Below are 12,868 nucleotides of genomic sequence, written 5' to 3'. Positions count from 1 at the left end.
TTGCTGCCCCCTCTATGCACCCACCCACCTATGACTCATTAAAGTGAACGCCTACATGCTCATATCTTTTTCTTTCCTTCTGCTTGGAGGGCTCCTCCCTATGTATGCAAAGAATGTATAAATATTGTACTCTGTGAATAAAGCTCAGAACTCTCCTGAACCTGCTTGGTGAAAGGAGCTCTCCCTTAACTCGAGTTAATGCAATAAAGCCCATTCACTCTAACACCACGGACTCTGCTCCTCATTTATATTTGATCCTTTTTGCATCTATAGAAATTCTAATATAATAATAATTGTACAGTAAGATGCAGTTCCTGGAGGAAAGCGATTTGGCCATTTATCCTATCCAAATAGGCTAAGATAAAGCACATTTTTGGGGGGTTGTTAAGCCTGCGTATATTCCATGTTGAAAGCTTTATAGTACTACCTAGACCTGTGACACATTCTTACATTAGCTGCACATTTCCTCCTGGATCGTCAATGTAAATTGTAATCTATACAAGCCACATGCTCATAATACCGTACCTGCTGCAAACTTCTCCCACCCCCCACCTACTTCAGCAGACCCAACATGCTAAAGACATAGCCATGCACAAAAATACCCCCTCCCCCCCCCCCAGCGACAAAGCATGACAATACACATATGGGGTACACCCACTGGGGAACGCTAAAGTGCAATATACCACCCAACTTAGCAGGAGGTGGCCGACCGGTCAATTTTGTTAGAATATTATGACAATTATAGTTCCTGACTTGTAGTATTACTATGAGAGAACCTATTCTATCTAACCAAATGGGGCCCCAAGCAATGTATATTCTTTCAAATCGTGGTCTCGCATGTAGCACCCTGCAGTGCATCTCCTCTCCATGTTTACAACACACATCATAAGTAAAGAGTTACTGTTCCTTATCGTCGATGTCCTTAGAAGTTTCTTGCCTGCGTCGTTTTAGTGTGTTGACATATTCTAGTGCAGTTTTTGGGTTGGTGAAAATTTTTGTTGCACCCTCTTAGCCAATTCTGAGTCGAGCCGGTTATAGCATAGCATATGGAATGTATTCTGAAATTGGGAACTTCTTTACTGTTATGAACTCTCTCCTGGCCGCCTGTACCGTTGTCGTGAAATCGGGGAAAAGGCCAGTGAATTACCCTGGTAGTTAATAGTCCCTTTCTCTCAGGCCATACACAAGATAGTCTCGATCTCTAGAATTTAGCAACCTAGCAATGATGGGTGCACCGCCATTGAGTGATGTGCACGCTCCACTATCAGCATTGGAGATAGGTTGTCTGCTCCAAATATGTTCTTGATCAGTGTCCCCACAAATGTCTCCATTTTACCTGTGTTTGTTGATTCTGGCAGCCCAATAATTCTGATGTTATTTCTTCTAGATCTCGCCTCCAAATCTTCATTTTTTGCTTGAATTACTGCCAATACCTTTTACATGTTTAGCGATTTGTCTGAGACCGTGGTAAGTTCGTCCTCAGTTTTTGAGACTCTCTGCTCCACCTCCCCCATTCTGCTTTTCCATCTTTGCGGACATGTGGTCCTTTCAAAGATTTAGGGCATCCATTTTGCCATCAATTGACTGGAGGCTGCGTTGCATTGCCAGAAGTGTGGCTTCTTGGGAGGGAGTGGTCTCCGTAGGGCATCCACTTCTGAGTCTGAGGTATTTTTACGATTGCGACCTGCTCGGCTTCCTCATCTCAAATTTGAGACGGGGTTGCAACTTGACTGTTTTTCCCATGTTCGTTTGTGTACACTTAATTTTTATGTATTCTTGGCGTTTGTGATCAGTGTCACACGTATGTCGCAAGCTGTCTGCACTCACCAGCACCAGATTCATAGCGCTTCCCTCTGTGCACTGTGCCTTTGTTGGCTCACTCCACTTCTGGCACTTAAGGTGCAATTAATGTATACATGCTACACACCCTTGCCAGAGCAACTGTGCCCTAATCTCTATAACAGACACTAGTCGCTTACATCTGCAATCGTCTTTGCAGTCTATTCTTTGCTGTCCAAACAAAACCAGTTGTATTTTTCGTCTATTATTTTCCTTTTAATCTCTTTGGCTGCTTTCACTCTTAAAAAAAAACAAAAAACTTTTTGCCCCTTTTTCTGGGAAATGGAGCACTCCTCTACATCGCCGCTACTAATTTTCTGGTTGCGCATTTTATTCTGCTGCCCACAGTTTTGCCTTTTTTTCCTGCACTCGCCCTGCGTTATCGCCTTGCCACTGCCTTTATGTACCGGGGCTTATGCGCAAGTGGGGCCTAAGCCACAGGAGCCAGTTCAAGCTGTCCTAGCCCTCCGGGGCTGCAGCGCGGCTTCCGGGTCGATTCACCGCGCACTCCACCCAGCGGAGTGCCGGTCCGTCCTGCTTCGATTATCGCTGCACCAGTCCACAGCACGCAGGCCCCAGGGGACAGATCAGCCCGCCTCACTAACACACAGGGCTCCGCCACCTCGCTCTCGGCAGGCCCTTCCACAGCAGCTTTTGGCACCAGGCGACCAGTTGATCCCAGCTCTCCCTCGCACCTCAGGTAGGGTATTTCGTCGCCTGCAAATGTGTTGCTGGCCAGTTTTGTACGTTTCTGCTACGTAGATCGGGCCAGGTGCGCTTCAGCGACTCATGCCCGCCATATTGCCTGTTCGGCCTCGCCAGGTTCACCACCCAAATTGCTCAGGTTCTGGTTCTTTCAGGACCGCTAGATTTGTCACGACTGCCCAGGGCCACTGATGTCACCAATGCGTCCCTTTTGGTGCTCTCGATCCACCTTATTCTAGTAGGATTTTAGTCGGATACCGGATCGGCCGGCAGAGCTGCACAGTTACTCAGCCATCTTGCTGTGCGCCCTCTAGTGCCCCCGAAAACATCTTCTTAATGGAGGCCTGTGCCTTGTCCAAAGAACTAAAGCTTTGCACAAACTTGCCTAATTATTTTATGAAGGGCTCCCCGAAGAGTCCCCCTTGTGCTGATGGGCCCGCCTCTGAAGCAGCCTTGTTCCCCAACTTGGGGTCAACTTTCCTGAGGGGCCTCCTCTGCTCTGCTGACCACACACAATTAGCGTTCTCTAATAGGATAATCACGCGCTGGGCCCAGTTAGAGAGAACCTCTGGAGAAATCAGGGACACTGGCTGATATGGCTCCTCTGCTGTGTCGAGGATTTCGGTCAGAAAGCCCAACACATCTAACAACTTACCCAGGGTGACTGCCGAGAGTAGGCAATGCTTTTTTTCGGGTCCCTTATTTACCTGGCCAGGAAGGTATTCATCCTCTCATCAGTTTTCAACGTGAGGGCCACCTTGACCACCAGTGTAGGTTGGGGGCACACCGACCTGAAACAGTCCCGAACAGCCTTATCCAGGGTCTTTGAGATGGCGCACCACATATACTGCCACCTTGTCACTAGGGGAGCACAAGGAAGACTCAAATCATCCGGGTCCAACATACATGCCACCAGGTCATCCTGTGGACAAGACAGCGAGCCAGGACTCCCACTGTCTCACATAGAAGGGCACCAAGGCCTCGAGGGACCTGGGTCACTGACAGGATCCTCCGGAATGTTACAGTCCCGCCCAACCCTGCCCCCCCAGGGAAGGAACAGAAGTCGGTTACGACTGGAGGAAGGCCTTCTTGAGCTGCTCACAAGCGTCCTTATTAACGTCCTGGTCTAAGGGGTGCTTAAGGGACTGACACTGTGACCCAGGGCGACCCTGCGCTGTAATGGCGGCCGGTGGGCCTGAGTCAACCTCACTATCTTCTACTCTAGCTGAGCCAGGGATGCGAAAGCATGCTGGGTACAGGCGTCAACAGTGTCACAAAACTCGTCATGCAGAGGCATAACTGAGGTAGATTCCACTTCAAAATATACATCCAGGGAGTCCTGCATCGTAGGACCAATGTCATGCTAGGAATCCTGCTAGCATTACAAGAGTAAACACTCAAGAAGGGGGACCAATCAACACCCTAATAGATTTGTAGTGGCCAAGCGGTGCTGAACAAGCCCAAAATGAAGATTACGTGTGGGCCCAAATGAAGATTACGTGTGGCAGTACAGACTGGCCACTAATCACAGTCAAAACCGGACGGCAGACTGCCTAAGACGTTACATTTTACGTACCCACCCCCTCAGCGGGCCTGGTGGTCACTTCAATCACAACTGGCAGGATGGGGCTCACCCGTCAGCTACAGACCCAGAAATGGGCGTCAGGCTTCCAGAGTGGGCAGATCGGTCCAGACTGCATGGCACCAGGCCCCGCAACGCACTATGGGGTAGATCTACTACTTTTTTGTGGTCGCAAACTGGAATTTGGCCCGTTTGCAACCTTAAAATTCGCCAGCCCCATGTACAAACCATATATTGTGAGTCGCTAACCGATTAGCGACTCACAAAATATGGTTTGCGGCTCGCTATTAGGGAGGGGTGTGTCAAGGGCGTCCCTTCCTAATAGCGATTCTGACTGCAATGTAAGATTTTTTATTTATTTTATTTATTTTGAAAGTTTTGTATAGCGCGAACAAGATCTTTGCAGATATCAGAGCGCTTTACATAGAAAGGGGGAGCATGAGGGAACATAGTCAAACAGGTACGTAAAAATGCTAATAGTACAAACACGTGGTAGCCAAGAAAATCACATAAGTCATTAATACATATAGAACAAATAAGCCACGGGGTCGAACAGGTAGTACAGATCAGTGCGGAGTCTTAAAAGAGATCAGCATGGCACTTCAAGTGTATTTAGCCATGAGGATAGCTTTTACTTCTTTCTTAAACAATGTAGTGGAGGAGATAAGCCTCGTTTCAGGGGGGGAGTGAGTTCCAGATCCTGGGTGCCATTCCTGAGAAGGAGCGTTTATAAGTTTTTTCCTTCCGGAATCTTCGAGGCTTCAGCAGAAGATTGTTTGTGCCTCTGGTGTTTCTAGAGCCGCCAGAGATTGTCAGCTTCTGAGTGAGATAGCTTGGTGAGCTCATGTGGACAGCTTTGTGCGTCATGCAGGCGATTTTCAGATGTATTCTGGCTTCGAAAGGCAGCCAGTTCAGGTGTTTAAAGTCAGGGGAGATATGTGAGTGTTTTTTTGAACCAGTGATGAGTCTCGCTGCAGCGTTTAGAGAAGCTCTTAGGGGTGCAGTAGTAGTTAGGGGGAGTCCACAGAGGGCGATGCTGCCATATTCTATTCGAGGGATGACTAGTGCTTGTACTGCAGTTTGGAAGTCATTGGCAGGGAGGAAGGGTTTAAGTTTCCTCAGGGTATTGATTTGGTAGTTCGCTCCCTTAGTTGCCTTGCTGATATGTTGCTGCATGTTGAGATTGGTGTCAAGTGTAATGCCTAAGGATTTTGCTGAGTCTACAATGGTGGGTTGGACATTGAGTGCAGTTAGGTGTTTAAGCCAGAGTTGTGTGGTAGAGATCTTGGCGGGAGGTGAGAGAAGAAGGAACTCTGTTTTCAGAGCATTGAGTTTGAGATGATTATCGGCCAGCCAGGATTGGGTGCTTCTGATCGTTGAGTTCAGGAGCAAAATGTCTTTGGGGGATTGTAGTTTGAGATATAGTTGGGTATCATCAGCGTACATGTGAAAGTGTATATTGGACGCTTGTAACAAGGTGGTGAGAGGTTCCCTAACTAGGTTGAACAAAGTTGGGGATAGGGAGGAACCTTGAGGGACGCCTAACGAGACAGGTATAGGCGAGGACATCAGGTTGTTGCTCTTGAATTTCTGCGACCTGTTGTGTAGAAACGAAGTGAACCATTTGAGGACTGTCCCAGATAGACCCATTCTTGTGTTTAATAGTTCGAGTAAATTCTCATGCTTAACGGTGTCGAATGCTGAAGAGAGATCAAGAAGGATGAGGAGACAGGTATCGTTTTGATCTAGCATTTGAAGGGCGTCGTCAATTATGTGAGTCATAGCAGTTTCAGTACTGTGCCCTGCTCGGAAGCCTGATTGATGAGGATTGAGGAGGCCAAACTTGTCAATGTGTTTAGTCAGTTGTAGTTGTGCGCATTTTTCCAACAATTTGGCGAGAGTGGGGATATTGGTAATGGGACGGTAGTTGTTTAAATCAGAAGGGTCGGCAGTAGGTTTCTTTAGTAAAGGCGTGACTTGTCCTACTTTGAGGGAGTCAGGGATGGTTCCTTGTTGAAGTGAGCTGTTGATAATAGTCCATAGTGGGAGGAGCAAAGGGATAAAGTCCTTTACAGTGTTAGCAGGGAGGGGGTCCCTGAGGTGATTGGATGGTTTAATGGTGCTGAGCAGTTTCCCTATCTCTTCTTCAGAATAGGTGACAAAGGATGACCATGTGGCATTGTTTTTTCGTTCAGTGGGTGCTATACAATGAGGCTTGGAGTAGAGGCTTGCGTCAATGATGAGATCGCTCTTTATGTTGTCAGTTTTTTGGATAAAGAAAGCGGAGAAGTCTTCACAGGAGGGGGCCTCGCGCATATTACTGTGTGGCTGAGGTTGTTCCTTGCATTGAGTTCTGATTAGTTCAAACAGTTTTCTCGACCTGTTCCTTGCTTGGTCGAGCTGGTGGCTGAAGAAATCTGTTTTTGAGCGTTTAATTTTCCTGAAGTAGGCGTTTCTCTTTTTCTTCAGTGTTTTTAGATGCAGTGCAGAGGGAGCTGATCTCCAGGTGCGCTCTGCCATTCGCATGGCTCGTCTGTCCTCGTTGAGACTCCCGTCGTACCATGGGTTGGAGATTTTGGTAGATACTCTTTTTAGTTGCAAAGGTGCAACCTCATTAATTATTGAGGTCATTGCGTTGAGATAGTGGTCAGTCAAGGATTGAACGTCCGAAATGCCGGTGGGGGGGGGAAGTAGGAGATTGCAGCTGTTAGGGGGTAAAGAGTTTGGTTTTAGTTTTTTCAGGTCTCTTTTCCAAATTTTGGGCTTGGAGGATTGAGCCGGGTTAAATTTTACTTTTTCATTGATGTAGAATGTGACAATATGATGATCTGACCAGTCCCAGGGTTGGATCGATTCGAGTTGGATGGAATCATCTTTGGAGATAAGGTCGAGGATAGAGCCTTTCTCGTGGGTCGGGCTGTTGCATATTTGGGTGAGGTCAAGGGCATTGAGGAAATTTTTAAGACTATTTACCACCGCGTCATTGTGATCGTTCCAATGGAGGTTGAATTCACCGAGGTATATTTGGGTGAGCTGCCATCCAGAATTGGTTGAGATCATGTCCATGATTTGTTGGGAGAAGATATGGTTGTCCCCGGGTGGGTGGTAAATGCCGTGAAGAGAGCATATTGGTTTGCCCTCACTGATAATATCGAGGCAGATGTATTCACAGGAAGTTGGGGAGGGTAGGGAGGAGGAGGTGACTTTCAGAACAGAGAGGTTGCTCCTGTGTATGCATACGATTCCACCACCTATTTTGCCGGGCCTGTCAAGTCTAATGATGTGGTAGTTTGGAGGCACCAGGATGTCGGTGTAGAAGATTCGGTTAGCCATGTTTCAGTCATGATGATTAGGTCGAGGTCCAGTGATAAGATGAGACCAGCGATGGCGGAGGAGTGTCTAGAGGCCGATCTGCAGTTGAGGAGAGTGCATTTGAGACGGGGTGTGTCGAGGGAGGTAGAGGGTTCTAGAGAGAGGGGAACTTTTCTAAGGTTATTAGGTATGGAGCTTCTGTTGTTTAGTGTGGGGGGTCTGAGGGGATTGGAGTGTATCGTGGGAATGGCAAGGTGTGTGGCGGATGTGTGGTGTAGGGGAGCTGGGTCATAGGAGCTGAGGAGGGTGTGGGTTTCGAGGTCCGAAAGAGGGTTGCGTGGGCGATAGGGGCGGTTGTTGCGATTGCAATCAGGGATTGAAGTCCAGTGAGGGGAGTGTAGAGTGAGAGGAATCATTAGGAAGGGTGGGGGACATGTTGGGGCGGTTGTTGCGATTGCGAATAGGCATTGAAGAACGGTGTGTGGAGTGTTGAGTGTGGGAATCAACCGGAAGGGTGGGAGACCTGTTGGGAGGGGGGGTGGTAGTAGGTGAATGGTCTTTGGGTTGTGTGGCGAGTAGCTCTTTGATGATGTGAATGTCTTCTTTGATCTGGATGAGGATGGCCATAATCAAGTCCAGCGTGTTGGTGGTGGGCAGTGGGTGCGTCAGGGGTGCGTGCATAACCAGGGAGTTGGCATGCGGGTCGGGTGGAGGGCTGGTGTCCGCGCTAGGATCCGTGTAGTGGGCCCCGAGGAGAGATTGTTTGGGAGGGGGGGGTGTCACTGAGGTAGGGAGGGGGGTGGTTGGAGTAGGGAGGAGGTTGGCAGTATAGGTGAGGACCTTGGTGGTAGGCGGAGAGAGCCAGTGGGGGATGAGTGTATATTAGTGGTGGCGGGGGTGCAGGTAGCGTAATGGGGGCTGAGGATGGGGGGGGAGATGAGGTTCGTGCTGGTCCTGTTGTGGGGAGAAGGTGTTAAATTTAAGACTGCGGCGTGTTCTGCGTGATTAGTTAGAGGGTGGTAGTAGGGACTGAGAATGGGGGGAATAAAGGGTGGGGGGATAAAGGGTGGGATTTGTCGTTGTGAGCGTCGGACTGTTGCTGGAAAATGCTATACTTGTTGTGGGTGGGAGATGTAATGTCAGGGGTGGGAGGAGTGGGTGTGGTATGAGTGGTGGTCCGAGGGGAGGTAGGGGGGGTGGGGGTGCCGATGTATGGTGGGGAGAGATCTGTGTCTGAGATATTGACTAGGGTGCTGGGGGTAGATGTGAGGTGCGTGTCGTTCTGGTGCTGAACTATGTTAGAAGGGTTGTGTGTGGGGGTTGTGTGGTGAAGGGTGGTAGGACTGGCGGTGATAAGAGTGGCGGTCCGAGCATTGGAGATGTGCTCTTTGAAGGTGGGGAACAGGTTGTCTAATAGTTCCAGGTTCCTGTCTCTGGATTGCATTAGTACGATCCCGTTGTTGTAGATAGTAATGGTGTCCCTGCCTGGGAAGAGTTGGGATGGTGTGATGGATAGTTTTAGGCCATATGCTGATTTCCTGGAGGTGGAGACGGTGAGTAAGGTGAGGAACGCTTTTTTCCATTGCGCTCTGCGTGTGGTGTGGAAGATGATATTGGTGTTCAGGGATCCGTTGACCGGTGAGAAGTAGGAGTCGGTAAAGGGTGTTTCCGGGTGGGACCTCAGGCAGTTGTGTTTGAAGCGTTTAGCGGCTTTCTTGGTGAGTACGGGTGGGTAGTTGATTTTATATGTGTGCTTGCCAGCAGGATCCATGGCGGTCTAGGTAGGTGCGGGACGGTGAACAGTAATGATATATAGGAATACAATACAAATGCAAACAAGTTACAAGGGTCAATAGTGACACTAGTGAGCACCCTAAAAATAGGAGGTAGCAATCGATGCAACACAGGAGATAAAGTGAAATGGATGCAGGTTACAAATGTACCGAATATAAGTAGAGGTATAATACTGATGATATACGGGAGCAAAATACAAATGCAGACAGTACCGGGGGAAAAAAGTGAAAAGGTTGCAGGTATCAGGGATGAGCAAAATAAAAGTAGGAGTATAATACTGATGCTGTGCAAGGACGGAATAAAAGTGCAAACAGTGAGTTACAAGGATCAAAAAGTGAGACTAGTGAGCCACCAGAGTATATGAGGTAGCAATCTGTGCATTACCTAAGTCTATGAGGTAGTAATCGGTGCTTTACAAATGAAAAAGTGCCGAGGGGCAGGTTACACAAGTGTACAAACTATCATAAGAAATATACTACTGCACTAAAAGGCAGCTGTGCCGTGTGGCAGGTTACTATAAGTGTACAAATTATCAGAAGAAATATAATACTGCACTAACAGCCACATATTAAATTAGAGGAAGGAGTGTTTATAGGGCTATGCATAGTGCGCGGTAGATGAGCTTAGTCTGAAATGGCAAGTTTGCATATATGAACAGATGGTCAAAATAGTCAAAAAGACTAGTCCATGATGGCCGCCAAAGAGAAGGAATAGGAATAGTCTAAGATTTGCGGTGGCAAGACACGTGTAGTTTATCACCCTTTTCAAAAGGATGGTAAGCCACTTGCAAACAGGAAGGAGTCCCAAGGGGACCCGTTCCCCTTAGTGAAAGGGTGCGTAAATATTTTTAAGAGCAGGCAGTGGTCCCAGTGACCACTGCCTGCCCTTAAGAAATGAAACTGAAAAGTTTTTTTCTTTTTTAAATGCATCCAGTTTTCTTTTGAGGAAAAGGGCCTGCATTTTTTTTTAAAAACTGCTTTATTCAAAAAGCAGTCAGAGACATGGTGATCTGCTGCAGCAGGCCACGATTCCTGTGAGTGCGAGCCATTTCCAATGGGGGCGCAAATTGCGACAGCCTCATGAATATTAATAAGGCATGCAATTTGCAACCCCATTGGAATCGCAAAGAATATGAGACACGGTTGTACATTCATTTTTTGCGAGTCGCAATTTGTGACTCGCAAAAATGATTGGTCGTACATCTGGCCCGTGGCTCTATTGCTAATGGCAGACAGAGCACGCAACAGTCATGGTGCTCGAGGAGCATCTCAAAGGTAGGCGAGCGCCTCCTATATTGCCCCAGCGGTAGCCACTGCGCCTGTTAAGCCCTGACTGCAACACACATATGCCACGTAAGGAATGCTGAGAGACGCTCCCTCAGCCACCCTGAAAAAGAAAGAGCATGTTACACTCCGCACACCATGCCGAATATCATTATGTAAACCAATAATGCAAACACGCCAGAAACAGTCACAAATTCACCCAAAAAAATCAAGCAAGCCAGTGCGAACAGTTAACTGCAGGCTGCTGAGCAGCGAAGAAAGAAGGGGCATGAACTATACTGCATGGACTGTTCATTGACTGGTGGATGGTATTCTTTCTGCTTTCCCTGGGTTCTTGGGAAACATAGCTTTGTGTTCATTTTATGGCTGCTGCCCAAATAAAGTGAAGAAAGAATAGCATAATCTGAGCCTCCAGTCGTGCCATAGAATTACAGATATAGGTTCATACATTTCAATGTGTTCATAGAAAATCCATGACCTCCATACTAGAACAACAAATGGATCCTAAAAAAGTTCATGAATGCATTAGATGCAAGTCACCATATGCAAAATGTATACATCAAGCCAGGCTCCACCTTGGTATATAATGATACTGATGGAACGAAATAATCAAAACTGTGGAATGTGAGATACTATTTTAACCTTTAGTTATGTTGTTGGGTTATGTCGCTGATATTTCTAAAGGGTGAGAAAGTTTGTGGCACTATGGCTCATATTAGCAAGGAGACATTTGCTAAATGATGCCTGAACGGGCCACTCCAAAGGTTCAAAGGTGGAAACAAAATATAATATGGTCTTTTATAAACATTGAGATAAAGGTATATGGCCTTTGAAATACTGTAATCTTAAGAATTAGCTCAAAGAAGGATACATTTATAATATATATATATACTAAAAATAGTGAAGTTAAAAAAAGATAAGAATAGAAATAAAAAAACCTGTCAAAAATATTAGCCCTCTCCGGAACCAAAAAGTAATTCATTTGTGATTACCACTTATTGATTTAGTTTTAACACATAGTATCTATTCAGAGCATTTGCACTAATCCTTTCATAATTCTGGTGTGTAACTTCTATCAGCAGTAAAATGACAACACCTCATGTTCTTTGTTTAAAGGATTATTGTGGAAGTACGATTTGCACATGCCCGTTACCCATTATTCTGTCAGATTTATAGAATAAATATAAATTGATCAATCATCCTCTCACCTGATCAGATTGAGTCAACTTCAAGGCTTCAGCAAGATTCACTGTAATAAAAAAATAACAAAACACTGTTAAAGGGATATCTAAGAAAAATAACATCAACAAGTGAAGTATCATTGCTTGAATTTATAAACATACCCACTCTCTCAAAGTAGCACGTTACTCCCATAATGAGTTAGTGTTGAATTAGTATAGTGAATTATGAAAGTAATTTGAGTGTTGGATTGTGTTAGAATTGGGGGTCTCTAGTTGGCACAGGTAGGTGCTTGTGACAAATAAAGACCCTATCCTTTAGTCAGGGTAAGGGGGTACACACCTAAAATAACCCGTGCTCACCCCCTTGGTAGCTTGGCACGAGCAGACAGGCTTATCTCAGAGGCAGTGTGTGTAGCATTTGTGAACACATATTGTAATCAAGTGACAACCCTACAAATGGACACCACACAGGTTGTATATTTATAAAAAATAAGTATCTTTTATATAGATTTACCACAAGACCAAAAACGATAAGAGTAATCCACAGTAATATTAAAAATAAAGAGTTCTTGTTAAAAAGGCTGAAATCAGAGTTCCAAGCGAGTCAGTAGCCCTGTCCGGCTACAGCGTTGATTAAATAACACAGAGTCTAACAAATCCAGCGGACCGCATCGATACAGGCCCACTCAAGTGTAGACAGACTTGGTCACAGTACCTTTACTTGATGCGACAGGCATCAAGTTCCTCTCCTCATCAAAGGTTTCTTCTTGTAGTCCAAAAGTGATCTAATTTCTTGGGATCAGGGTCCCAATATTTATACCCCAAAATCCTTTGTTCTGTGAGGGCAGAGAGGCCTTTGCCTAGTCCAACCCAGTTCTGGAGCACTCTGTCCTTTCACAGTGCAGGGCAGAAACATCAGACGCCCCACACGAGGTGGAGCCACCATTGTGGAGGGAAAGCACAGCCCTGGAGCACTTTTTTTACATGATTCCTTCTCTTCTTTCACTGTGCAGGGCACAGACAACAGACGCACCACAGGGGGTGGAGCCGGCATTGTGGAAGGCAGGCACAGCCCTATTCAGGTTCCCAGGTGCAACTCCTCCCACCCATCTAGATGCAGATCTCTCTATTCACCACTGGGCCAACTCATTCTGTCTCCTTGAATCCCCCAG

The 12,868-nt window shown here is 46.6% G+C and overlaps 1 protein-coding gene across 5 annotated transcripts in view; it reads right to left on the bottom strand.

The window, feature by feature from the left end:
- The window catches only part of NRBF2 (nuclear receptor binding factor 2), a 329,426-nt gene that overhangs the window by 108,573 nt on the left and 207,985 nt on the right, over positions 1–12,868 (bottom strand). For 2 of the 5 annotated variants that reach the window (XM_078643212.1, XM_078643213.1), the window contains exon 3: positions 11,724–11,764. The exons of the other annotated variants lie outside the window; for them this stretch is intronic. In XM_078643212.1, the coding sequence (XP_078499338.1) occupies positions 11,724–11,764 (41 nt within the window). The remainder of the gene's footprint in view (positions 1–11,723; positions 11,765–12,868) is intronic. 5 annotated transcript variants of the gene reach the window in all.

This window comes from Lissotriton helveticus, chromosome 5_1, assembly GCF_964261635.1.
Source record: "Lissotriton helveticus chromosome 5_1, aLisHel1.1, whole genome shotgun sequence".
In the NCBI taxonomy this organism is placed as follows: Eukaryota; Metazoa; Chordata; class Amphibia; order Caudata; family Salamandridae; genus Lissotriton; species Lissotriton helveticus.
Note: the sequence above shows the minus strand (reverse complement) of the source record. Positions and strands in the feature narration are given on the sequence as shown.